The sequence below is a fragment of the Phoenix dactylifera genome, chromosome 1 (genome assembly GCF_009389715.1).
Source record: "Phoenix dactylifera cultivar Barhee BC4 chromosome 1, palm_55x_up_171113_PBpolish2nd_filt_p, whole genome shotgun sequence".
Taxonomy (NCBI): Eukaryota; Viridiplantae; Streptophyta; class Magnoliopsida; order Arecales; family Arecaceae; genus Phoenix; species Phoenix dactylifera.
This window is the reverse complement of record NC_052392.1, coordinates 22,335,682-22,363,481: the sequence shown is the minus strand read 5'-3', so window position 1 is coordinate 22,363,481 and position 27,800 is coordinate 22,335,682. Positions and strand designations below refer to the sequence as shown.

The window sequence follows — 27,800 nt, the reverse complement described above, 5'->3', positions numbered from 1 at the left end:
GTGCACGCGGTGAAGGGTATAATTTCTCCCCACAGGGCCCATCGGAACGCAGTGGTACAGGGGGTGACGAAGCGACAAAACCAAACAACAGAAACCGGCGTTCCGACCACGCGGCGAAGCGAGCCCTCGCCCCCAGACACAAAAAGTTTCCTTTTCCGACCACCATCCCCTGTTCTTCTCTGCTGCTCTTCCTCTCCTTTTCTTTTCTCTCTCTCTCTCTCTTTCATATACAGACACGCATCTGGGGGTGGAGCGTGAGGGAGGAGAGAGAGGGAGAGAGGGAGAGGCAGTTTTGCTTTAAGGGAGAAGAATCCAAAAGGAGTTTTCTCTGGCAGTGGGGGGGGTATCAAAAAGACAGATTATAAACTACGATGCGCTGCATTAACATGTGAAGGCCCTTCCAAGTGTCCTTCCTTCTCCCTATCCATCCCCCCTCCTCCCCTGCATTCAATTCCCTTCCTCTCTTTCCATCTCCGTCTCCATCCCCTTTCGCTCTGCTTTCTGACGTGATAATAACGGGTAGTTCTTGTTTTTGAGTTGGGGGTGGGAGGGGGGGGGGAGAGAGAGGGAGAGAGAGAGAGAGAGAGAGAGAGAGAGAGAGAGCATTGATGGAATGATGACAGAGCTTTCCAAATTCAGTTTCCTGTGGGTGTTTTCCTCGTTGCCGTCGTGATGAGTATTGAAGGCCAGTCTATATATATAGGGGGTGACTCAGGCTCTCAGTCTCCACTTCCCTTTCTCATTCCCACACAGCGAGAGAAAGAGAGTTCGCAGCCATCTCCAACCCGATCTCTTCTTCCCCGTTCTTCTCTTCTTGCTCGTCCTGTTCGTCTTCTCCAACTCCGGTATCCAACCGTTCCCCCTCTTCTTCTTCCTTCTCTGTACTTCGTTTCTTCTGGAGCTTTTCTTTCGAGTTTTGGTAAAAGGACCTGATTTCTGTGGGCGGTGCTGGTGGAATATTTATATTAGGAAAACAATGGAAGGAGCGACAGCGACCGTGGCAGACTTCGAGATGGCCTCAAGCTCGAGCGCAGGACACTCCAACCTCCAGTCTTTCATCAACTCCACGACGCCCTCTGTGCCGAGTCACACCCTTCCAAAGGTCCTCTCTCTCTGCTCTCAAAAAAAAATCCCATCTTCCCCCCCCCCCCCCCCCCCCCCCCCCCCCCCTTTCCTTCCTCCTTTTTTCTTCTTTTCCTGGTCTGTTTTGTTATTTTTAATCGTGACTTATTATCGATCTCAAGTCCGACACCGATCGTTTTGATTTCATCCTCTTCTGCTACCCTTCCTGCTCTAGCTTTGTAGATCAACAATGAAACGATTAATTTTTACAAGTCGTCTCTTCGTCCCTTTTTTAACTGTTCCCGTTTAATTTATACTTGTATATCTTTTTGGTGCATCTCTGCTTTGATTTTTTTAAGGGGGTATATGTGTTTTGGAATGGATACGACGAAGTATGACGATTGATGGTTGGACTTGGAAATGGCTTATTTGGCATTTTTCTTCAGTTTTTCGGACTAATGCCGGAATCACACTTTCACTTGAAGTTTCCTTTTATTGTGCATGGAGACCCACATGGTTAGAGTCTTCGAAGATTTTTTCTTTTCTTTTTTTACCATTGTTGGACACTAGAATAGATGTGCAGATATGGATAGTCGACAATTTGGTTTCTTTTTTCGTCTATTGGATTTTCTTTGGAGATCACGGTTCCTACTCTAAAGAAGCCACATTCTCTTCTGATCTGGATCTTTTTGCTTGTTTATGCGATTAGTTGTACTCTTTTGTTTCTTTTCTGGAAATTTTGTTTCAAAATTCATGCCTTTCCTTACAGACTGATTTTTTTTTTTTTTTTAACTTGAATGTTTGAAAAGCAATCCTCACCAGAGAGAGAGAAAAATAAGATTTATGTGTTGTTAATGCAGCGGTCTTTCGAAGACTGGAACAGCCTTTGGCTCCCGGCAGGAAGGGACACCGTTGAGTGTTTCAACCTGAGAGACCTCTGGGGCCAGTACACCGAGTGGAGTGCCTATGGTGCCGGTGCTGAGGTCCTCCTCTATGGTGGAGACATTGTGGACCAGTACTACGTGCCATATCTATCAGCCATCCAGATATATACGAACAAATCCCGTGCTTCCTCTAGGTCCTTCATCGAGTCCTTGCGATTGAATTCTGATGTTTTCAATGTAAACAGACCTCGCAACTGACCTCGATTGCATTCCTCTGTCAAAATAGGAATGGCGCGAGCAATTGCTGGAGTAATGGGAGTGCATACAGGAAGCTGGTTGATCCTATGGGTTCTGATGTTCAAGAGGATGCAGGCTTGGATCATGAAGGTATCCGACGAGCACAAGAGCAGTTCGGGTACCTTTACTTCGAATTTATCGAGAACAACACGCCTTTTGGGAGGCCACCCCTCTTGGAAAAGGTGCATTCTGCGCTCCTCTTGTTTGGCTGATGAATTATTATTTTTCTGTGCTCTGTTTTCTGATTCTTTTGCTTTGTTAGGTCCGGGAATTAGCTAGCATCCATCCGGGCCTGATGTCGTTCAAGAGCGCGGAGCTGTCGCCGGCTAGCTGGATGTCGGTTGCCTGGTAGGCTTATTTTCTGCATTGCTCATCCAGTTTCCGAAAGAAATGATCCAATTAGTCAGGTTTTCTGGCATTTTTTTCCTGCAGTCATTCTGAAATCCATGATTGGAATGTTCTTGGGTTCTCTATGACATATAAGGAATTATAGTCAATCATAAAATGACAAATGAAAATGACATGCAACTACATATCCTTCTGATGATTTAGTGATGCAATGGACAGATAGTTATTTTGAACTTTCGGAAGTTTTTTTTTGTTTCTTTATTGGGAAGTAGATATGAAAATTCAAGCTTATTCTAATCTCCAATTTTACTGTTTTCTGTTATCAATTAGGTATCCTATTTATCACATCCCTGCCAGGCCAAAGGTGAAGGATCTGTCAGCATGCTTCCTGACTTACCACAATCTCACCTCATCATGTCAAGGTATGTATCTATGCTTCAGGATTGAATCTCATGTTCGTACATCTATCTCCTCATGACCTTTTAATGTTTCCTTATTTAAAATATATTTAACCAGCCTTTCTTGTCTGGAATTTTCCTATCATTTGCTTTTCAAGTGTATGAAATTTTCGCTGTGATGAAATGCGGGGAACTTTTGCTTACCAGATATTCTATCAGTATGACTTGCTAAGACAAAATAAAGAATTTCTCAGAATAAAATGTGGAGTCATATCTTGATATGACACTAAAAATACATTAAAACAGATGATGTTGCTTAACATCCTATAACATCTGAAATGTCATGAGTGGTAAATGTACCTCGCTTGAGTGTTAATAGTAGTTCTACGAAAACAACTTTTTCATCTCTCATTATATTGACAGTGGACTTGTTTGTCATTTTTATATTAGAAAGATCACTGTAAGGGAATTATCAAATAGTCTAAGGATCTTTGTGCTTTACGAGAAGACTGAACCAGCCTTCTCATATTATCATCTGGATTTCATTACAGCCGAATAAAAGCAGTAGTTTTGTCCAGATTTTAGCTGAAGCATTTTTTAGGGAAAACATTTAAGACATATAATCGTGACTGTTTGACCTATGTTTATGTGTGTTAGATGTTACTGTATCTCTTGCTCAGATTACCCAACTAACTGCAACTCCTATTCCTGTTTTCCTCTTCAATATTTCTTTCTGAAATTCATTCAGTGGTCATCTTGGTCTTCTTATCTAGTCAAGTCTGACTGCTTGGTGTCCTTGTCTCTGTTAGACTTTATAATATCACTTGCTCAGGTTACCCAATGTTCCAGTGATCTTCCTTAATTCCAAGATTTCTTTGTGGAATTTATTCAGTTGTCATCTTGGGCTTCTTATGTAGCCAGGTCAGTGAAGCACAAAACATGACCCAAACATAATCCTTGTTGTAAGGAGGTCAGATCTGGTTCCAAAAATTATTTCAACTTGGCTAACTAGCAGAGAGTGATGATTGTTTAAGTCTTGTTCCTATTTTATTTCTCAGCATAGATAACACAATACGAAATATCATGAAAAACAGAAATCTCTTTCCACTGAAATTCCATTTTGTTAACCTACCAGAGGAAACAAAATGCCTAGATGGTATATTTCTGTTAGGTCCGTTTTACTTTGTTTTCAAGTTAATTTCTTGTCCCAAATACATGGCCTTGGTTGAAATACACGGATCCCTTATGATACTTAGGAAACATAATGAGATTTAGAAACGTGTTGATACTGCATTATTCTTACTTACTGTATATAATTGCAGATTTTACATGGTTAGCAAATAATTTTCTTATCTCAATTTTAGGAACACGTATGTAGCTATAATTCTCTAAATGATTATCATTACAATATTATGTAAATGCCAACTACCACTTCAGTATGACATAGTTAAACATGTTAAAGATGCATTAAGTTGATATTTTTTTAATTTCTATATATCTTATGTTTTAATGATTCTTTCTACTTTTTGTCATGAAGACATATTTTTTCTAGTCATGGTCAATTTTAGTATGCAACCATCAAAAATTGAAAGAAAAAAATGAAATGTCAAAGTTCTTGTGAACTATGACCTTATGCTTTTCTATACATTGCTGAATCTATGAGAAATCATAATTTCTTTGCCATATTTATGATATATCCTTCGACCCATTTCCTTTCCTGTATTTTTCTCTTCCTAGATTTTACTTGCTTCTTTCTGTTACAAAATACTAAATGGGCCTTATTTTTGGAAATATAGAGGAACCGTAAGCCCATTATATGGTGATATAAATCAGTCATGGAATCTAGATGAACACATGTTTTTATTTGTGATGTTATTGACTTATCCAATCTACGTATCAAACAAGAAAAATTTAGTCACTAGTTATTAAAAAATTTGCTTGTGGCCATTGGTTTCCATTTAGTATAAATGGAGTCCTGGTCATGGATTGACGTGCCGAGCATACTGGCTCATACTAGCCGGTATGGTATATGCATTATACCTAGCAAGGATTGGTGCCAACACCCCTCATGACTAGTTCCTAGGGTGAACAAACTTAAACCAATCCTGTAACATTTGGCACTACTTACTACTGATCTTAACAGTGCTTTTGTACCTCATTTTTCTTGTTTTTTCTCAATTCTTAGCCCACGCCTTGTGTTGGCATGGTACATACCATGATGCATATGTACCATAACAACGAGCGATTGCCGTTGGCTCATGTCATGGAATTGGACATGTAGGTAAAGTAAGATATATTACTTTACCACTGACGACGCATGGGTGAAGGTATGAGTGCCAAATGTAATAAGGACTTTCTAGCAAGGATTGAAGTACTACTGGTACTTGTTCATACTGGCCATATTAGATTGTACTGGCAAAGTACATACAATGGAGCCATTCTACCGGATCGTTGAGTATACGAGATCACCCTCTAGGTTGGTATTGTGGCAACACATAAAAATTCACCTCTATTTTGTTTTCCTTACACCAAGAAGGAAATTATGTATCAGTAAGGTGCAATGCTTTACCAGTCCATACGATACTAGCAAGGTATCAATATAGGTACCAATATCGATACCTTAAACGTGCCTCTTAGTCTATCTTATAGCATTATCTTCCAGTCTTTTAATTACATCGACTGCATTCAATTTGACTATTTTGCATGTAATGATGCCTTATGCCTACCTTGGAAATGGGATAGAGAATTTTAGAGTAACTTTTCTAATTCTCAATAGGTGTAACTAGTTTAAAAATAATATCTAAGTCCTTATTTGTGTTTTGACAGATCTTTCTTATCCCCATTTAATGATTGCTGAGTACCAGGGTAAAATTGACAATACTATGGTTGCTTTTGGTTGAAATATAATAAGTCCTTGCTTTTATAGTTACTATTGATAATGTATAGTGCTTCTAACATTTCCAAAATAATGTGAGATTGAACAATTGGGGTGCCCTATTTTAGGGAACCTATGGACCACAAATCCTTGATTATCTAGGCTTCGACCGAATTGTCGGGGATTAGTGTCTGGTCCTTTAATAGGGTATCCTCAATTTAATTGTTTTTATCTCAACGTCCATCTTGTTTCCAAACATAGCCTTTGAGATCAATATGGTTCCTTATACCAGATGTATCTTCTTCCTTTTTGCGTGAGCTTTAATTGCGAGTAGTAATGTCAATTATCTGCTCATTGTTGTTCTAGGTTTCATGGCAAATCTGTCTCTTGCCTAAAGTGGTCTTGACCAAGAACTCTGCACCAACTCTTAGAGGTTGCGGGTCAAGTGGGCGTCAAGTTAGCTAAAAAAGTTTCTAACTCCTTCAAAGGAGTCTTATAGCATAATTTTGCTCTGTAGGCAACCTTATTTTGTTGGGAGAAAGCTTGGATGATAATGATGATGATGATGATCATATGTTTCCTTTTTCCCTTTTGCTAATAAAACCCTTGATACTTTTGATAATTGGTTCTCCACAAGAGTCATATCATAGATATCTCATTCACCCTATATTCAATTCAAATAGTAACTTATAAATGATTTAATACTTCCTAACAAGGATTAAGGACTCGCTCCATCTATCGTGCAATCGTCAGGCAAAGATTGACTTTTACGGAATGGAAACACAACACAAATCCGGAAGCCCGCCCAGTCCTTTGGGCGGGGTCAGAGGTACTGTGCTGACCAGGGTTTGCTATGCCGATACCGAGCACCATACAGATTGCCCGGTGGCACGAGTTGGGATGGGCCTGCGCTACGCCGTGTCGGGCCTGTACCAATACAAGAGACTGTAGGAGAGAGAGAAAGAGAGTGAGCGGGGGAGGGAGGAAGGCCAGCGGAGGCCGACGCTATTGCAGTTGGCGTAGGCCACGGCCGAACCCCTATTTCACCTCCGCCGGTCTCCCTCCCTCCCCCGCTCGCTCTCTCTTTTTTCTCTTTCCTTCTCTTTGTCCTCCTCCGACGGTGACTTTTCGGTTTCTTTGCCATAGGACACTCCGAACCGGACGGTTTCGCCAACCTTGGTGCTAACTGAGAGAGAGACCGGGTCTGGAGACATATCCAGGACCCTGAGTCTCTCCAAACTAGATTATCCCAATCCATATCGGTACCATCCTAGCCCCAGATTGGGACAACCAAGTATTAAGATCTAAATTCTTGCTTTCTCAAAGGAGATACTCTCTTTATTGGTAATGAAAAGACTACATTATAAAAAGAAGTACTATAAGAAAAGCTACCTTCCAAATGAATAGAAAGAAGATTAAGGTATAGAATGTAAAGACCTTTTTTGTGACTAATTTCATGCTAAGAAAATATAGTACTAGAACAAAGGAGATGCCATTTACTGATAAGGTAAGATCTTTGATTTAGATGGAATGTCTATGATTTCTGAGATGCATTGATTCATTGTACCCAATAGGGATGGCAACTAATTGGGTATGGGTCGGGTAGGCCAATACTTGTATCTACTCTGCAATTGGAAATCCTATACCGATACCTGCCTCATATCCACCTCGGAGAGGGGCTGGTCAGGCAGGGTAGATGGGGCAGGTGATGGCGGGTTGGATTGGGTAAACACAAAGTACATTAGCCCAAAAGCAATCATTTCATGATTGGTGATAAAAACAAGACATTATTTTGGTTTTTGGAGTTCCTGTTTTCTTATCTTTGCATTGCCCTTAGTCCAAAAGCAATTACAGTATGTAGGTATCGTATTACAACGATTTGGTCAGTAACTTTGTCAAAATGACTTCTTACATTTGTAACAAAGATCTCACTATACATAAACTCCCAAACCACTATACAACAAAGAAAAAGCAGTTGGGCAAAAGTAATAAATCTTGTGGCATAGCTAAATATTAAAACTCAATTACAATAATTTTTTGGAAAAGATTTTAATGAAAAATTTTTGTTTGCATTTAATGGACATCGAAATTAGATCAAGATGGAAAAAAATCCATCTGCACTATCAAATCTTGCGGCCTAAAATTGCTCCCAACTTTAGATCATGTGTCCAGGCATCCTATTGTGATCATTTGCCTGATTCTGATCGATCGATCATTTACATTAATGAGGCTTGCTTCTAGCCAATGGCTACCAAGCACAATTGGTCATCTTTCTCGAGAGTCCACCAAATCAATGGCTAAACGAATACCCACAACTTTAGCACCCCGCTGCGTAAACGCAAAGCATCAAAATGAACGAAGGAAGATCAAAATGAACAACCCATACATGAGCGAAAGATTATGGGCGTCGATGTCAAGGATAGCAACCATACTTCGAAGAGACGAAGACCTCCACCAAGATGACCTCGTTCTTGGGGAGCACAAGAGTAGGCGCGATGATGGAGGGGATGAGTAGTTGTTCAACAGTGATGGGATGACATCCGAAGTGAGGAGTGCGAGGCACTGTGGCTAGGGCAAAGGGCGGACGGACCCTCGAACAGGGAACTCGGGTTGTCGGGTGATAGTGGTGGGGAGGGAAAAGTGAAGAGTTTGTTTATGATTATATTATATCAGGTTAGCTTTGGAGTGGGTCTTACCATTTTCCACACTCGCTCTGAATCTGCTTCGGGTATCAGAATTAAAATTTGTCCCCAACCCTGAAATTAAATGGGTTGTGTAAGACCTGCCTCATTAGAATTAGGTCAGATTGGGTACCTAATGGGTTGGCTTAAATTGCCACCCCTTAAACCCAACTAATGGGGTCTCTTTCAATATCAAGGTTATAAACATAACAGCAAGTTACCTTCATGCTCCATTTTTCAATTTAAAAGTCTATCTCATTTCATGTTTTTGACTTTGATATAACAAAAGAAAGCATATGGAAACTCAACCTATTCTGTTTAATCACTTACTCTCGATTTTATTAATGCACAGGAATTTTAGAACAACTTCCATATTAATTGGTTCCAATCTATCCTACAGCTGGTAACACTTATTTTGTTTAGGCCAAAACCTCCTTTTTTTCTGAGGTTGCTAATAGTTTTTAGAAATTCCAAGTGAACAACTCTGTTGTTGGATTAAAACTCTTGGGCAGTTTGAGAGGTCAGTGGATTCTTGGAATTGATCTTTAATGTGGAGTTGATTTTTGTGTTGGGTTGGAACATTTAAATTGTAACCCTTGTTAAGGGTCAAGGAACTTTGTACCCTTGCTATTGCAAGTAAAACCACCATCCTCTTGGATGTTGTTGAATATTCATAACTCACTGCAATCCTTATAGTCTCCTTCACCCAATTAGCTAGTTTCCAAGTACTTATCAACTAAAAACCTCTCTATTGTACTTCTTGCTCAAACATAACCAATCTTTATGGATGCCACATCCTAAATCCCTCTCTTCCATGTGTGGCACTTAGGCCCTTTCTCCTCTCTAATTTTCTCATCCCAACATGCTCTATCTTTCCATAGGATAGGGGATTTATTTGCACTAACAACTCTACTAGAGTGTTTAGTGTTCAGATATGGTGAAAAATGCATGAACAAATAGCAGGCCTGCCTTCTCTATTATCCTTTGATTTCATAGACTAAGATTTCTTGTGACCCAAAATGATGAATGAGACTATTGCTTCAATGAATGGTATCATGCTTCCTATTTCATGAAAAAAGATGACATGATGTCCCATTAAGGAGAAAAGGTTGGAGAAAGATGTTGTGACAAGATAGGAAGAATTATGAGAGGCATAATGGATATAAAAGTTGGAGCGGAAGAATATTTTGGATGGCTTTATACCAAGGGTTTTAAAGTCTTGGATTGGTATTGTACCAATATAATATAAACTAGCATGGCATGGTACTATTTTGACATGTCATACATCTTTGGGTGCTTGCTTAGCAAAAGTGATATACAATACCATGTATTGGTATGATGTGGTACCAAAGGATGTATTCGTATGATATGTATAATTTGGTATCGCCAGATAGACTGGAATATATAGTACTTGAATACGTGGTTTACACATTTGGAGAAGACAAGAAAAATTGTTTAAGCAAGATATACATGGAGTAAGTTCTCCTAGGTTTGAGACGACTTATGGCAAGGCTTATATGGAAAGGTTTTATATGGAGAAATTTATGGAATTAGCTAAGTGAAGGAAAGACGTAGAAAGATCTTCGTTAGTTGTGTAGATCCTTAGACATCTAAAGGTTTTTATTCGCTATACCTATCACATTATTTGGGGTGTTTTAGCACCCACTCTTGACTTGGACCCACACAAAGGATCCATCTCAAATAAAAATAGTACAAAGTATCACAATTAGTGTTAGATCATAAGGATTGCCGAACCATCCTGAACTGGATGGTTTGGGGCATGCCCAACTGGACTAAATAGCTACTTGGGGGGTTTGGCCAGTTGATTGGATTCGCTTTTCTTTTATATATAAAAATCCTTCTGCCTCCTCTTTCAATCTCTCGATTCCCCTCTCTCTTTACCACCTCTCTCTTTCTCTCCTTCCTCTCTGCTTCCCTCTAGTTCCAGTATGCATGGAGATGGTATGGTACATACCAGTACCTTACCGAACCGTTCGCTGGCCAGTACAACCTCCAATACCAATTTAGTGAACCTTGATGATGATTCTAGCAATGTTTCTTACCTTAGTTCCATGAATAATTGTCGAAAACGAGAATCAATAATGGCTTTTCCATTCCTAAAATGTCTATTCTTAGCAATCATCAAGAAAAACTAATTTTGCTTTCCATGCTCGGGCAAATCTAGGATTGTTGACCTACTCAAAGCAACACTTATCAGAAATGGTTTCTCCATGGCATGGATACGAAGAGAGAGATCTTACATTTTCACTAGCGACTTCTTCATAGGTAGTGGCATCAACATACATCAGTAATAAAGATGGATAGAGATGAAGAATGGGAGAGGGAAAGATAAAATGGGAATTGAAAGGAATACAGAGACTACCGGATAGGGGTCTTACTTGGGTAGAGCTTTCTTCTTTTAACTTTTCACATAAATCTTTTGAAAAAATAATACTAAAGACCAATTATGTTGTACTTTTTTATTGGGAATCCAATACCTATCAGAATTAGCATTCCCATGTTTATATTAGTTAACAAACACATGAATGGGCTAGAATGGAAAACTGATAATGATTCCCAATTTCCACTTCAACAAACCTAATGTGCCCGAGGTGTGCTTGATCATTCAATAATAAAATTATATTGATCCTCAATATTGAGACCATCACATTTAATGCCATTGGGATGCTAGAAAATTTTTTGGTATATAAAGTCATCAACGTCAATGAGCAACAGATTTATCAACCTAGATCTCAACTTGGATATACAAGAAGAGAACATCTCAATTAAGGTTTTCCATCTCGGTACCGGACTCCGTACTAGTGCCATATTAGCACAGTATTAGTACGATATGGTACAGATTTTTTTAGCGTAATGAGTGTCGGTACGCCACCCATATCGGATATCGGTACCGAACCAGCATGGTACGGTATGCTCTGTACCGCTTGGTTCGGGCTGGTACGACATACCATGACTCAATGATAAAAAACACGTATATCTATATTCTTTAGGTTAAGTTCTTAGGTTCAATAACATTGTAGGAACTCTCACTCATATCCCAGACAAGGTTTGCCATCTTGATGCCGAATCCCGTACCAATACCACACTAGCACTGTCCACAATATCAATATGGTACGGTACAGAGTTTTTTTGGTATACTCGATACACCATCCGTATCGGATATCGGTACCAAACTGGTACAGTACAGTACGTTCTGTACCGCTCGGTTCGGGCCGATCCGACGTACCTTGATCCCAGACTTCAAATTTTGGGCCACACCATTCCTATAATACTGCATGGAGCATTTACTCTCTAGAATCTACTTTGTGCTTTTTCCAAGGCTTGTTTTTTCCTTCTTCTTTTGACTTAGTGGCATCTAGCGAGAAGATCTCCTTTCACTGATTCAACTTTAATAGTAGCTAGTTAATAAGGAATATTACACCTTGATAATGGCTAGTTTATAAGGAATAATTATCATGTTCCTAGACACTTGAATGGGATGATTTTCTTATTAATGGAAGTAATAACTGCAATTTTATTGAAACATTAGGAAGTACTTACCGATATTACAAATTATCTAGTGAGAGCTTGTAATTTGTATCAACAGGCATAAAGCTCCCTAGTCTTCTTGGCAACAATAATCTCACCGAGCTAAAATTTCTTGCAATACTTTCTGTCATCGGTCTAATTTCATACTTGCCTGTCTTGTTAGGAGGGTCCAAGGCCCTATCTATTTTAATGAATGAGGGTAGCAATTGAGCGTAAGTCTCTTGTACCAAGACGTGCTCTACCAATTAAGCCAGTTGGCACCCCCTATGTCTAATTCCTCTTAATAAAGCAGAAGTCTGGCTTAAATGAATGTTTAGTAATTTGTACTCCTTAAAATAGCTGATTGAAAGTTAGATGGTGAACATGCTTCATCATTCTGTCATATGTTTCAATGTTATGAATGCTAGTTTCATGTCAGCTGAATGTTTCTCTTTAATTGTTCTATAAAGTGTATGAAAAGGGCCTGCCTTGTTTTCCTTGGAATGGACCTTTGTGACAGTATTAGAGTCATAAAACTATCACTTGTTGTCATAAAATTATTAGAATTTGGAGCCAGTAGATTCTGTTACCTCTATTTCCACTTGGTCCATATGAGATTGCACTTGTGGATCGTCTAGTAGGCATTTGCGAAGCTGAGATGTTACAGAACCTCTTCGAGCTGTAGAGTAGTTAATTTTGTGAACGGCAACCAAATGGTGAGTAAACCTATGTATCAATCTGTTGTCTGGTGTGTTTTACAGGGTGACCTATAATTTCCATCACGTATGGTTTTGTTAATATTATAATCAGAACTTTAGGAGAGTCTTGACTTGTGATGCATTTTCTGATTTAGCTAAATCACAAATGAGGAGTAAATATGTCCACATTTGATTTCACAAACTCATGTACAAATTTCTCCTTGAAGTTCTTTGTCATGGACACAGCAAAATTTCTTAAGATACCAATCACATCTTCTTTAGTGACATAAACCTCCTTGATGAGCTGAATTACTATGTAATTCAAGTTGTTGGAAAGCATTAGCTGAATCTCGGAGAGTATGGGCTAGTGAAACTGTAAGTAGGAAGGCATCTTTGGTTATGATGGGTTTAATTATCTGAATCTTTGGGGAACTGTGAGGCTGAATGCTCCAAAAACTAATGAAGAAAAAGCAGTCCACCGTAAGTTTGCCTTTTTAAGTATGGAAACCACATCACTGTTAGTCACAGTGTGCATAAGCTGTAACAACGAGAAACATTGTGGTCTTTATATTCATATGTTGGATAGCTTCATTCAAATAAATGAGTTCTACTTAATGTGGCGATAGCATCCATTAGTAAAAAAGCACACAGTCTTGCTTATGATGGTCGTTGTATAAAGACTTAGTGGTAGATAATAACCAGTTTCAAATTTGCTCTACTAGGCATGTAAATGCTTCTCCAAGGAACCTTTATGCAGCAACCTGTATGTGTTTGAGATTTCTACTTTAGAATAACAATTCAATTTGCTGCGAGCTGACTTGCCCAATTGATAATTGATTCTTGACATCAAGACCTCTTTTCAGCTAACCTGTAGGGAATTTTTATTTCTTTTATGTCTTCTTCTCTTTCGTAGTCTACAATATGTTTTTTCTTTTTTTAAATATCTGCATTTGAAAGCTTGTCTGAGGATATGGTTGTCATAAATTTAACTTACGACCTTTATCATCTGAAAATTGAAAGGTAATCTCCATCGAAAAATTAAAATTGTGAGGTGCTTATACTAAAGTTTTATCTAGTGACAAACAACATGATGCATCACCATGCAGTTTTTAATAAATCTGATACATAGCAAAATGGGAACTTTTCATCTCAGAAAGATCTAGAAAATTCTCTCCAAACCAAGCCAACCAGTTCATAACCCCAGTGCCCCCACTTGAGACATGTTTTAGTTGTACATTCTCTTTAGCATGTCATGACTGTCGGCTGTCACATTCACCATTTCCAAGCTAACTTCGGCAAAAGTTTTTTCTTTTTTTTTTGTTTTTTGGTTCAGTTACTAAATTTTTCTTATATTTATATTACCCTTCTTTTTGCGGCATAATTATGTTAATACTATCATGTTACTGTTTCTAATCTCAACCCTTTGCCAATAGTTGTGCTGTCTGTACAGCAGACAGGTTTGGATCCAAATTGAACACTTTGTTGGGAATTTGTATCTTAAGCACTTACCCCACCTTTGGTCAGCTGATCTTTATTCTATGAGAATCGAGTGCAACATGAATGTTTGAATATTATCCTTCCTTTTAATGGTCCTCATTTAGGTATATACATGTATTCAAAATTTTACCAGGCTCTATATTTTAACCGACCTTTCTCCTGTGATGCTCTCGCAGATCATATGCAGGGAAGCATGGCAGAAGGCGTGTCTTACACTAGAGGCGGGAACAGTAGCAGCAGCTCTGAGGGGAAGAGCAACCACATTGCCCTTTACCCTTTTGGCCTCGCGACTTACAGAGCACGGGGGAAGGTTTGGACAAATCCTGGAAGTGGAGATGATGAAAGAGTTGTCTCCCTCTACAATGCTGCAGACTCCTGGCTGAGGCAGCTTGAGGTTGTCCACAATGACTTCAACTTCTTCAGCACTCATTGAACCCCCATGCGCATATCAGGCACCATTCTAGTTCTCGAAGAACTTCCTGACTGGCCCTGCCCCATGACATCACCGTGATGGAGATCGGATTGATCAGCGAATGCGGATAACTCTGATTCGGTCGTTTTTGTAGATGTTAGTGGAGAAGAAGGGTTGGGGAGCCCTTCTCAGTTTTATTTAGCAACAAAGTGAGTGATGAAGAGCTGAACAGAAAGATCTGTTCGAGAGGAGTCAAGAGATATAGTTGTATGTATTAATCTTTGACTTGTACAACGATTTTTTTTTTGTTCTATTATCGGCATACATTAATATGACTTTTTCTTTTGAGAAATATAGGACATGGCAACAAATCTTATTTCAAAGCGCATTGGGGAGTCATCATCATCCGACGCGACCAGTCATATCGAAGCTCAGGTGCTCGGTGAATTGATGGGCCCAGAGCATTTTAGTCGAGTGAGAGGTTACGGAGTTGGAGTTACCCCCATTCAGTTGTCTGCAGTAGGCATGTATACAAGAAATGCCAGAGAAGGTAGTAACACTGTAGAAGTTCGTCATCTTCAGGCAACTATTGAAGAGCTAAAGCAGAACCAACAAATTTTGCTGTCTCAACTTGCGAATATTTCATCTTTGTTACAACGATTTCTCTCTTCTCAGGTAAATAACTATATATATTTGAATAATTTATATATAATCAATTATGATGTATGAGTTAATGTGTCACATTATTTCTAACTTCTAATGTTTCTCTTTTTTTTTTAGATTCTTGATACTTCAACAGCTCATAGAGGTGATGATGATGGAGCTAGCTCCCGCTCCTGATACCTTCTAGACTATTTTTTTATGGAGTTTAATATGTATATATTTTTTATATTTTTCAAAGTACATTAATTGTAATTTTAAACTTATTATGTAAATTTAATCAGATATGACAATATAAATATTTCGAATGATTTGAATGTTTGTGTCAATATAAATGTAATACAGGTCATATTGTTATAATGTGTGTTTTATGATATGCATTTGTATTCTTAATTTTTTAAAAAAAAAATTTACAACTCCCGACGCTTAAAAGCATCGGTAAAAACATGTTGTGGTACACTAGCCCGGCACGCCTACGTCGACGCTTAAAAGCATCGGTAAAAACACGTCGTGGCATATGCAAGTAGCCCGGCATGCCTACGCCGACGCTTCTAAAGCGTTGGCGAAAGTTACCGCACTCCGAGTTCTGCAGACGCTTTCATTAGCGTCAGCAAAAACAAGAATTTGCCGATGCTTTTATGCGTGGACGAAAAGCATGCGGATGCTATCCGTTTGGTATTCGCTGATGCTTTATAAGCATCGGCAAATTCACGTTTTTGCCGACGCTTTCATGTAGCGTCGGCAAAAATTTTTGCCACTCCGGTATCACCAACGCTTCTGCGACGCTTTGTTTAGCGTCGCTGAAACTTTAGCCGATGTTTATAAGCGTCAATAAAGGTTATAAAAAGCGCCGGAAAAGATGAGTTTTTATGTAGTGTTGTTTAGACTGCATCAAAAAAAAACAGACTAACAATTTTAAGAAAGATGCCATAAGAAGCATAAATTTATTGGATCTTATATATACATATATATGTGGGCTTTTTTCGATCCCATGTTTTACCGGTCATAAGTATTTTATCACCTTTATTGATGATTACTCACGTTATGAGTATCTCTACTTATTGTATGGCAAGGCTGAGGCATTAAATGCCTTTAAGCTTTTCAAAATAGATGTAGGTTACAACTTGGTAAAAAGATTAAAGTTGTGAGATCAGATAAAAGTGGTGAATACTATGGTAGGTATACTAAAACTGGACAACATTTAGGTCCATTTGTTAGGTTTCTTCAAGGGCAAGGTATAGTTACACAATACACTATGCTTGGTACTCCTAATTAAAATGGAGTTGCAGAAAGAAGAAACTGAACATCAATGGAGATGGTAAGAAGTATGATTAGTCACTCAACTTTTCCAATTTTTCTGTGGGGTGATGCCTTAAAAATCGCTGCGTATATTCTAAATAGTGTTCCTACTAAAGCTGTCCCAAAAATACCCTATAAAGTTTGGACAGCTAGAAAACCTAGTTTAAGGCATCTACACATTTGAGAGTGTCAAGCTGAGGCTAGGGTGTACAACCCACAAGAGAAAAAGTTGGACTTTAGAACCATTAGTTGTTATTTTATTGGTTATTCAGAAAAGTCCGAGGGATACAGATTTTATTGTCATAATCATACTTTGAGGATTGTGGAGACAAAAAATGCTAGATTTCTTGAAAATGACCAAATCAGTCGGAGTATAAAACCTCAAAAAAATAATTTTGAGAAAAAGCAAACTCCGTATAGTGTACAAGATTCAAATAAGCAGCCAATGATTCCTTCACCTATTATTAATAATGATTTGGAGGAGGATGAGTTTGCTATTAATGTTCGACTTGAATTTGTGCCAATTATTACTGAAAATGTTGCTCCAATTATAGAACCAGTGGATCAAGAAGCAGCTTTAAGAAGGTCATCAAGAATAAGGAGATCTCCAATTCCACCAGATTATATAGTATAACTTCAAGAATATGGTTATGACATCGAAAATATTGACGATCCAATAAATTTTTCACAAGCCATAAATTCAGTAAATTCCTCCAAATAGCTAGATGCTATAAAAAATGAGATAGATTTTATGGCTAAAAATAATTTTTGGAATTTAGTTGAACTACCTCCTGGGGCTACTGCAGTAAACTGCAAATGGGTTTTTAAAACCAAAAGAGACTCCAAGGGCAAGGTAGAGCGACATAAGGCCAAATTTGTGCCAAAAAAATTATTCAAAAGGAGGGTATTGATTATCATGAGATCTTCTCTCCTATTTTAAAAAAGAACTATTTAAGGATAATTATGGCTTTGGTGGCTTATTTTGACTTAGAGCTGCACCAAATGGATGTGAGATCTGCATTTCTTAATAGAGATTTAGAGAAAGAAGTTTACATAAAACAACCTGAAGGTTTTGTTTCAGAAGGACAGAGTCATAAAGTTTGCAAGCTAAATAAGTCTATATATGGACTCAAGCAATCATCCCGACAGTGGTATCTTAAGTTCAATAACGTCATTTCTACGTTTGGCTTTATAGAAAATGTTGTTGATAGATGCATATATCTTAAGATTAGTGGGAGTCGATTTATTTTTCTAATCCTATATGTAAATGATATTTTGCTTGCTAGTAGTGATTTGGTATTGCTTAGGAAGACTAAGTAATTTCTCTTCAATAATTTTGATATGAAGGATATGGATTTTGATATGATGGATATGGGTGAAGCCTTATATGTCATCGGCATTTAGATTCATAGAGATAGATCTAAGAAAAAAGTTTGTCTATCTCAAAAAGCCTACATTAAGAAAATATTGGAGAGATTTGGTATGGAAAATTCCAAACGAAGCCTGGTGCCCATTACTAAAGACAAAAAGTTGAGCAAATCATAATCTCCAAGAAATGAAATTGAAAGGAAGACTAAGTAATTTCTCTTCAATAATTTTGATATGAAGGATATGGGTTTTGATATGAAGGATATGGGTGAAGCCTCATATATCATCGGCATTGAGGTTCATAGAGATAAATCTAAGAAAAAAGTTTGTCTATCTCAAAAAGCCTACATTAAGAAAATATTGGAGAGATTTGGTATAGAAAATTCCAAACGAAGCCCAGTGCCCATTACTAAAGGCGAAAAGTTGAGCAAATCATAATCTTCAATAAATGAAATTGAAAGGAAACATATAAAAGCATTATCATATGCTTCACTAATTGGGAATTTAATGTATGCTCAAGTCTGTACCAGACTAGATATAACATATGTTGTGGGATTACTGAAGAGAGTTCAAGCTAATTCAGGCATGGAACATTGGAGAGCTGCAAAGAAAGTATTGAGATATCTTCAAGGAACTCAAGATCATATGCTTACATACAACAAATCTGATCTCTTAGAGATAGTTGGATACTCAAACTCAGACTTTGCAGGATTTTCAGATAGTAGAAAGTCAACATCAGGTTATATCTTTCTACTAGCAGGTGATGCATTCTTATGGAAGAGTTCGAAGCAAAAGATGACAACTGCTTCAATAATGGAGGCTGAGTTATTGGCATACTATGATGCAGTTACACAGGCTATTTGGTTGAGGAACTTTATCACGGGCCTATAGGTCGTTGACACTATTTCAAGGCCCATAAAGTTATTTTGTGATAATTTAATAATAGTTTTCTCAATATAGAATAACAAGATATGCAATGGAAATAAGCACATGGAGGTGAAATATCTTATTATAAAGAAAAAATGTGATGGCCATAAAGTTTCAGTTCAATACATCAATACTGTGCTTATGTTGGCAGATCCTTTGACCAAAGCTGTAGCCCCTGGATTGCATAAAGGGCATATCAGTCAAATGGATCTTTCTGTATAAATTAATTGATGTATTATTGTGTACATTTCAGATGGTTGTAAATTACATTTGTTGTATTTTCTTCTTTAATTAATTTATATGTTTTATGCATACTATGGTAGCCGAAATTGTTGACCAAAGAATGAATTTCATGAGAAGTTCATTCATAAGAGTTTGGCTATGCAGGTTTAGTGATATAGTGATCATAGAAGGTTATACGCTAATCAAATAGGTGTTATTTCCGCCATGGTTTGTAGTATTATTCTCAAAGTAGTCAAACATAAAGTTTGCCCAAATTGATATCAGAATAGAAAGAATATATGTATAAAGATTATAAAATTCAAGTGCTAAGGATATTTCACTTGGCAATATGATCCAAGTGGGAGAATATTGGGATCCCGTCAAGTTGTAGCCCACATTGACAAGTGGCATCAATATGGTTCAAGTGGAACAATATTGGATCCCGTTTAATTAAACCTTGATCCTGTTTAATTAGAACCCACATTTTGACAAGTGTCACTTGTAAATTCTGATGATCACAAGGGCATTAAGATAATTCCACAGTAGTGAAGAGTTACCTTGATGGGGGGTGACTTTTCACGGGTAGATAGCTATAAATAGCATGTTAGACTCTTTCTCTAAGGCACGCATTAAGAGCTTTCTATCTAGAAGATCCTTCGCTAATCTCTGTCCAAATCAGAGCTATTTTCGGTTGATCGCACAGATCAGATTGCACACATCTCGAAATTTCAAGATGGATTTAGCGAGTCAAGGTGTGATTTATGATTCGTTAAGTTTAATTATTCCATCAGTAAAATAACTTTACACCTAGAGGAAATAACCTAAAAGGTCAAAGGGAAAGGGGAAGCACATAAAGTCTGAGAGGGGAGAGGGGAGAGGGGAGAGGGGAGATGGGAAGAGGCAGATCGGTCCAGCTTTGGGTCGTGCCAAAACCTAGCCCATCTACATTCCTCGAGCGGCCGAGCAAAATCAGGCCTGATTGTTACTATTGTGCATGTATCTTTTCTCTTGGTTTTCCTAATGCAAGGGTTTGCAGCCAACATATATTGTGACTAGTGGAGAATGGTGATCCCAACAGAGCAGAGCAGGGGTGTTGATTCTACCTATTGTAAGGGTGTTGATTCTACCTATTGTAAAATTGTCCGGCTCATATATCGATTTTTCATCCATTTAATAGAAAGGTTGAATTTGAGTTAACAAATCTTTGATCGGCTATATATCTGATCCAACCTATATCTGGTCCGGATCCAATCCGATTGCCGCTCCTACACCAAAACTCTAGCATGCCTAAGCCATAGAAACTTTCTACCATAAGATTCTGTTGAATTACTAAAAAAAATGATGAATGGAGTCCATGATATAGGTCCATTTGCACAATATAATTTTTTTCCCCTCGAGCAAGATGGATATGACACGATAGACTTAGCGATTCACGTTGAATGATTGGTACAAGAAAACTATTTTTAGGCCATAGGAAAAAACTATTTATTAAGTATGAATTTCGAAGTCTACTGCATATAGGGGTGGCAATCGAGTCGGGTCGGGCATAAACGGGTCGGGTCAGATTCAGGTCGGGTCAAAAAATCATAAACCTGAATCTGACCTGTTTATTAAACAGGTCAGAAATTACAACCCAAACCCGACCTGTTTATTAAATAGGTAACCCGACCCGACCCATTTAACATGTTTAATAAACAGGTCTATTTAAATAGTTCTTTTTTGAATTGTGACCCGTTTAAACACCCGTGAGGCGTGACCCGTGACCCGTTTAAACACCCTCCCCTCCCCTCTCCGTTCTTCCCTCACCCGTCTCCTCCAAGAGTCCAAGACCTCCTTCCTCAATCCTCACTCTTCCAGCGGCCCAGCCCGAAAACCCTTTCCCACTTCATCCGCCTGCCCCTCCGTTCGCCGATAGCGGCCGCCGCCCACCTCTCAGAAGCCCCGCCTCGGAAGTCGGAAGGTCCCATGACCCAACCGCGGCAAGCCCTGTGCCGTCGACGATCGACCCCCGCGTCTCCCTCCGCGGCCACCACTCCCTCCTCCGCTCCTCTGATGACTCCCGGATCTCGATGAAATCCTCCGACCTTTGGCGGCTTGGCCCCCTCCTCCGACCCGAGTCGTCGTCGAGTCCCTCCTCATCGACCTCCTCGGCATCATCGAAGGCCTGGTGTCTCCGAATCTTCTGCTTCTCCTCGGCATCATCGAGTCCCTCCTCACCGACCTCCTCTGCTCGCTTGTTCGCCGAATCTGAGGGGACCAAGGTGAAATCCCACAAAAAGGGGCGACGACCGGAGAGGCAATGGCCGGCTGCGTTCTTCGACGGAGGGGCGACGACAGAGGGAGGCAATGGTCGGCTGCGGTCTTCGACGGAGGGGCGACGGCCGGAGGAAGACCTTCGGGCTTCGGCGGCTCGGCAGCCGGGGGAAGAGAGGGAGAGATGGAGGAGGGAAAGAGGGAAAGAACCCGAGGGCTGTAGGGGGTTTCTCACTGTTTTCATCCGGTGATCTCATCTCCCCTCCCCTCCCAGCCATTGGATCTTAGCCTCCATCTATTTTATTTAGGATAAAATCAGGCCCAATAAGGCCCATATATTAAACAGGTTATATGGGTTAAACGGGTCAGATATCTAAAACCTGTATCCGACCCAATTAATAAACAGGTTAATCGGGTCAACCTGTTTACGACCCGAACCTGTTTAGGCCAAACCCGAACCTGTTTATGGCGGGTCGAACACGGGTCGGGTCATATTTTGCCACCCCTAACTGCATATTGTATTTTGTCTCGGTTGGAGCAAAGTAGACCTAAACTGCATACACACACACACACACACACCTTCCTACGAGTAGCTAGATTGGAATTCTAGAACTCCAAAATTTGTTTTTTTTTTCTGAAAAAAAAGAGAATAAGCTTGTAGCCTTGTACAGACCACTCCATCATGAGAGGGAGATGATGCGGAGCAAGCTATGATTGTAGTTTGCTAATGTAGAAAATTGACAACAAAGTTTGGATGCTTATTTGAAATTGACATGCCTTTTCCTGGTAATATGATTAATTGTATGTCCTGTACAATGAGGGCTCATGGATGTTAGGTCTCTTTGCAATATTAGTTTGTTTTGATGGAAACAACATTAGCATGGTGTGAAACTTTCTAGACTAGCCCTACAGTTCCCCAAGCCTCTTATTTCTAAGGGTAGAGTGAGTCGGTGGGTGCGCGCGGCTTGCCTCGTTGATTTTCGATAGGGGCCGAGAGAGAGAGGGAGGGAGACGGGATGGCGGAGCGGGTGTCGTACCAGCGGTTGCCGAAGGTGCGGATCCGGGAGCTGAAGGACGACTACGTGAAGTTCGAGCTGCGGGAGACGGACGTGAGCATCGCGAACGCGCTGCGGCGGGTGATGCTGGCGGAGGTGCCGACGCTGGCGATCGACCTGGTGGAGATCGAGGTGAACTCGTCGGTGCTCAACGACGAGTTCATCGCCCACCGTCTCGGCCTCATCCCCCTCACCTCCGACGACGCCATGCGCATGCGCTTCTCTCGCGACTGCGACTCCTGCGACGGCGACGGCCAGTGCGACTACTGCTCCGTCGAGTTCCACCTCAACGTCCGCTGCGACTCCGACCAGACCCTTGACGTCACCAGCGCCGACCTCCGCAGCACGCTCCCCAACGTCTGCCCCGTCGACGTCGCCCACCGCGTCCTCGCCTCCGCCGACCCCAACTCCTACGACTCCTCCGACCAAAGGTAGCACAACCAAATCGCGCCTCTTCTCTTCTCTTCTCTCCTCTCCTCTCCTTTGATAGATGGATGGTGGCCACCGTTCCAAAACCACTCTAAACCCTAACCCTAGCTCGAACCCTTTCCCCCCCCCTTTTTTCCCTTTAAAAAATCATTCCTTATTAAACTAGTTCCCTTTCTTTCTTTTGTTTTATTGTTTTGGGGAAAAAATTGTATAGCTTGGAGCATTGGATATTACTTGTTGTCCTATTACGCCTATTTATTGGTTAGTTGAATCGAGATTCACTGATACCTCTTCTCTTTTCTAGCCCCCAGTGCTTAATAAACCCTAATTCGTATCCTTTACCTTTTCCATTTTCTAAACCACAACCAGATTCCAGGAAAAGAGATAAAGAATTGCAAACGTTGGATGGATTTGTGGTATTGTATTTATAATTAGCTCTGGAATGCTTAGACAGTGATAAGATATTGCGTAGTCTTGCTCGTGTGTTTCAGTTCTATTATAAGCACTGTATAATATGGTACATCTATTAACTTTAGGGGCATACTTATCGTGAAGTTGCGGCGGGGGCAAGAATTGAGACTGCGAGCAATTGCCAGGAAGGGGATTGGGAAGGACCATGCGAAATGGTCACCTGCTGCAACTGTTACTTTTCTGTATGAACCTCAGATTCATATCAATGAAGAGTTGATGGAAACTCTGACACTCGAGGAAAAAAGAGCCTGGGTTGAGAGCAGTCCTACAAGAGTCTTTGGCATTGATCCGAGTACCCAACAGGTGGGCTCCTCTTTACTTTTCAAGTTAACGTGTGGGAAAACTGCATGACTTCAGTTCTTTTCTCTCTTGTGAAATCAGGATTTTGGTGAGGTGTTTGGTGGTTATAATTTGGTATGGGCTGTTTATGGATGTCTTTGGGTCCCCTTGACAATTCTATGTGCTGCAGAGTTTTGCTTTGCCGTCGCCATGATGTTGAATTAAAACTCTTGCGAGTTCTTATTTTGAGGATGTTGGCGTCTTGATCTTTTAGTTTTGTAACTAGGCTTTGCAGATATTGTCTGCAGTAGGACTAACACATATCAAGGCTTCCTTGTTTGTATGGGTTTTGATAATTGTTGTAAATATGAGTTTCAATCATGCAATTATGCTTGTTGACCTTGTACAATATTGTCATTCATATAACTGTCTGAATGCCAGTATGTTCTTGCATTCATGTTCAGATCGAGGAAAATAATTGTTTGCATGGTATAAGATGCAGTGTTTAGACACAAAACAACTCATGTTCTGATACAACCATTGCTTGAAAATTTAGTTGGCAATTTTTTTTTTTGTTCCATTATCATGTTTTTGCTTACTCTCGCTCTTCTTGGGTTGAGGTATTACTGCTAGAAGAGTATATTAGTAACTATGGAGTGACTTGACAGTTGACCAAGCTGGCTGCACTGGGTGATGTCCTTTTTAGACAATTTGAAGAGAGTTTTAGGGAAATTATTAAAGTAGACAAAGGTGAGAAAAGGACACTACTAGGACTCAAAAATTAAACAAGTCTCCACATGCCAGTGCGGTCAGCAGTTATTGCCTTGAAACTATTTTTGAGGTTGCAAATGTGCCTCTCGGGGATTGTTGGAAGAAAACATTGTGATTACTCTCTGAAGCCAACTTTTTCAGTACTCATCTCCACAAAAACTCTTCCTGTTAAATAAGATTGTGGTAAGCAGGTAAATCATGGAGTCATTGAAAGTCATCCTCTATGGTCCACAAAGTCCATTTCGTTGGATTCGAGTGAAGAGGATCTCCACTTCAAGCTCCTTGAAAGTTTGATGTCCATGTCCTTGGCAAATGATAATGACCAGGCACGTCATATGGCATCCCAAGAGTCAACATTAGCCAACCATATTTTCTAGAACTAAAAGGAAGTAATTCAAAGTTCTAAATTCTGGAATGAATATTTAACATAGGAGGGCAAATGTTGGAAGCAATATGAGTAAGAAACGTAATGTGATGGTTGGGGCCTAGTTGATTCATGGCCTGTTTCCATATCTGTCATCCACTCCCAAAACCTAGGCACAACTTCCAAAGTTGTTTGTCACATGAATCAATATTTGTGGAACCAGGAATTAAGAAGGCCATTATTGTGCTGAAAGGCTTTGCAAGTTGCAGGCGTTGTAGTTCCTTATTTGACTTTTTCCCCAATGTTTCTCTTCAGCTGAAAGAATGTGGCTAAATTCAGAGATGGGCATAGTTGGGAGGCCCATGCTAAGGACAAATTTGGTCTTCAACCACAGGCTGGAGCATCCATGCCTAGATCATCCTTGTAGAAATCCTAAATAGGAACCAATTCGCAATGTTATGCAGCACGATGTCCCTATAGATGATCTGTATATGCATGGAGAAGAAATCCACTGCTTCTAACCCCTGTTCCCATATTACAATTGTACTCTAGAGAGGCCACAGGGGGTGGATGCAATGAGTTCATTATCACTGACATTAACTATTGAAGAGGAAATAAGACAAATGATTTTGTTGTCTTATATATGAATCTACAAATTGCTTTTTGTGTATCTGGTATATTGAGAAAGATGTATCAAGATTGCCAGTCATCATCATGCTCAATGAACTGATTATAGTTGCATTGATTTGTTGGTTTCAGATTTCATATTGGGAATTAGTTGCCCAGTCTACCAATGTTCATTTATAGTGGTGGATCATGAAGGCACTCCCAAAGCTTAGTTCATCTCGTTGTTGATATTCTACTTGAAATGTTCTTTTAGAAATATCGAAGCAAATCAATACTGGCTGCTGAATTTATCTAATGCCCATAGTGTTCGACATGGAAACTGAAATGGTTTATGCTTCTACTCCAATTGGCAATGACAACTATTAAGTAAGATATTCTGTTGTTAATCTCTGCCTATGACTCTATGAATATTGTGACAATTAATAAGAGCGTGGAATGTATATGATGTTTTGTTGGCTATGGACATAGCACCTTAGTAGGTTATATTAGAGGAGTTTAGGCTGTTTAGCCATGTCATAATAGCTGGATCTGGATAAGGCTTATCATCTACGGAAGAGTGAGCACACTCTTCTTAATTTATGTCTGTATAAGGACCCTTCACATTCTGTAAGCGTGCCTGTTTGTTTTGTCATTCATCATGCTCTTTCCTTACACATGGAATCTCTTATAGGCCCTTAAATACATGTTACCACAAATCCTCCAGTCCACATAAGGCCTTTTTTAACCTGTAACTACCTTAATGGCATCAGCTTTACATTATGTGCAATCAGCCCTATCAGGGGAATCATTAACATCATGGTCTGTGAATACATCCCATAAATTATGTGCTGCAGCATTTTATCTTCTCTGTTTACTTGTTAGAGTAAATTTGAAGATTCAATACAGGACCTCAGTTTGTTCTTGATCTGGGAATGGATTGGACAAGTTGCAATGCCAGGATTTGAAACATCACAGTTCATAGCTGAAGATCTTTAATTATTGACTTTTTTTTATCGTGAAGATGCCTATGATATTCTTCCTTGCATCTATTGAGTTTTATGCTTGACATATTATTTCATGTGGATGTCATTACATATGTTCATTGCAAAGCAGTAGGTTTTTGTAATACATCATAGGTCAATTTTCTTTTAAAGATGTTTAAGATTGCTGCAACTCAGGTATATAGGAACTGCTGCTTGGTTGTGTCCTTCTATGCTTTCCATACAGTTGCTTGCAGCTGAATGGACTTACACTGCATAACAATGAGTAATTTGATTACTTCTTGATAGGGGGTGGCAGAACTATTATCCTCAACAACAATGGTCCATTCAAATAGATCTAGCTTAAATGAAATATAGTGATCGTGCACAATTTTTCATGGTGTGGCCTATCATTTGAAACTCCAGATTTTGACTCCAATATTTGATTGTGGATCGCTCAATTTATGTATCAGGTGGTGGTGGTTGATCCTGAGGCATACACCTATGACCAGGAAGTGATCAAGAAATCAGAGGCTATGGGGAAGCCTGGACTCGTTGAGATATATCCAAAAGAAGATGGCTTTATCTTCACTGTCGAATCAACAGGTGCCATCAAGGCTTCCCAATTGGTCATCAATGCTATAGAAGTCTTGAGGCAGAAGCTCGATGCAGTTCGTCTGCAAGAAGATGATTCTGATTTTGGTGAACTGAGCGCACACCTTCATGGCGGAGGCTAATGATTATGGCTTCTTCAAGCTTTGCTGCTCTAGATGCAATATTTGCTACTATTATGTCAGTGTGAGACTAATCATGCCAGTATTGTAGTGTTTAAACTGTTTTCTTGCGATGCTACATAGGCAGTATGTCACATCTTTCTTAACCTTACTACATATAGCCTACTTGGGTACTGCACCACTGCTACAGTACATTCCTCATTTTTTGCCTCTTGCATCTCTAGTAATGTTGTTATGAGTCTGCTCTGACTGTTATCTTGGGCATGAAAATTCATATGCATGCATTCGTTGCATTTGTTGCTTCCTGATCGTGATGACTTCAGGAGCAGGTGAATACCAATTTGTTCAAGGCCAGTATCTTTTTTGAAGAGAAGATGGGCAATGCCATCAAAGTTTATGGAGATCATGAATTATAAAGGCGGGACCTGCATCCAAATTGGTACCCAAACCATGACCTGGTACCCAATTCCTGAAGACTTTGGACCAGTTAGTTCTTCAAGGCTATTGAGTGTATGAGAGGATTAATTTTAGATCATATCTTGCCTTGATCCTTATTTTATCTCGGCTTTCCAAGTGATGGAAGTTGGTGATTTGTTTATTGTGGCATGAGGTCTAATTCTGGAAGCAGTTTCCTTAACCGAAAATGTGGTGGAGCCAAGTAATAGTGGGATGTTGATAGGCTGTCTTCATAAAATGCTTTCA

The 27,800-nt window shown here is 39.6% G+C and overlaps 2 protein-coding genes across 3 annotated transcripts; both read left to right on the top strand.

Annotated features, from left to right (window-relative positions):
* The first annotated feature begins 67 nt into the window (after positions 1–67).
* On the top strand, positions 68–15,669 carry LOC103697988. 2 transcript variants are annotated; one of them, XM_039129921.1, is made up of 9 exons: positions 68–845; positions 970–1,102; positions 1,923–2,140; positions 2,233–2,425; positions 2,506–2,591; positions 2,922–3,013; positions 14,445–14,947; positions 15,038–15,355; positions 15,461–15,669. In XM_039129921.1, the coding sequence occupies exons 1-7, from the start codon at positions 673–675 to the stop codon at positions 14,699–14,701; spliced, it is 1,152 nt and encodes a 383-aa protein (XP_038985849.1). In that variant the 5' UTR covers positions 68–672; the 3' UTR covers positions 14,702–14,947; positions 15,038–15,355; positions 15,461–15,669. The 2 variants fall into 2 exon arrangements, with proteins under 2 accessions (XP_038985849.1, XP_038985850.1); XM_039129922.1 differs by lacking the exons at positions 14,445–14,947; positions 15,038–15,355; positions 15,461–15,669 and adding an exon at positions 6,231–6,486.
* A 6,684-nt stretch (positions 15,670–22,353) lies between these two features.
* On the top strand, positions 22,354–27,347 carry LOC120111859 (DNA-directed RNA polymerases II, IV and V subunit 3-like). Its single transcript, XM_039129918.1, has 3 exons — positions 22,354–22,895; positions 23,430–23,667; positions 26,838–27,347. Exons 1-3 carry the CDS (start codon positions 22,426–22,428, stop codon positions 27,099–27,101), a joined length of 972 nt encoding a protein of 323 aa, XP_038985846.1. The 5' UTR covers positions 22,354–22,425; the 3' UTR covers positions 27,102–27,347.
* Positions 27,348–27,800: the final 453 nt, after the last annotated feature.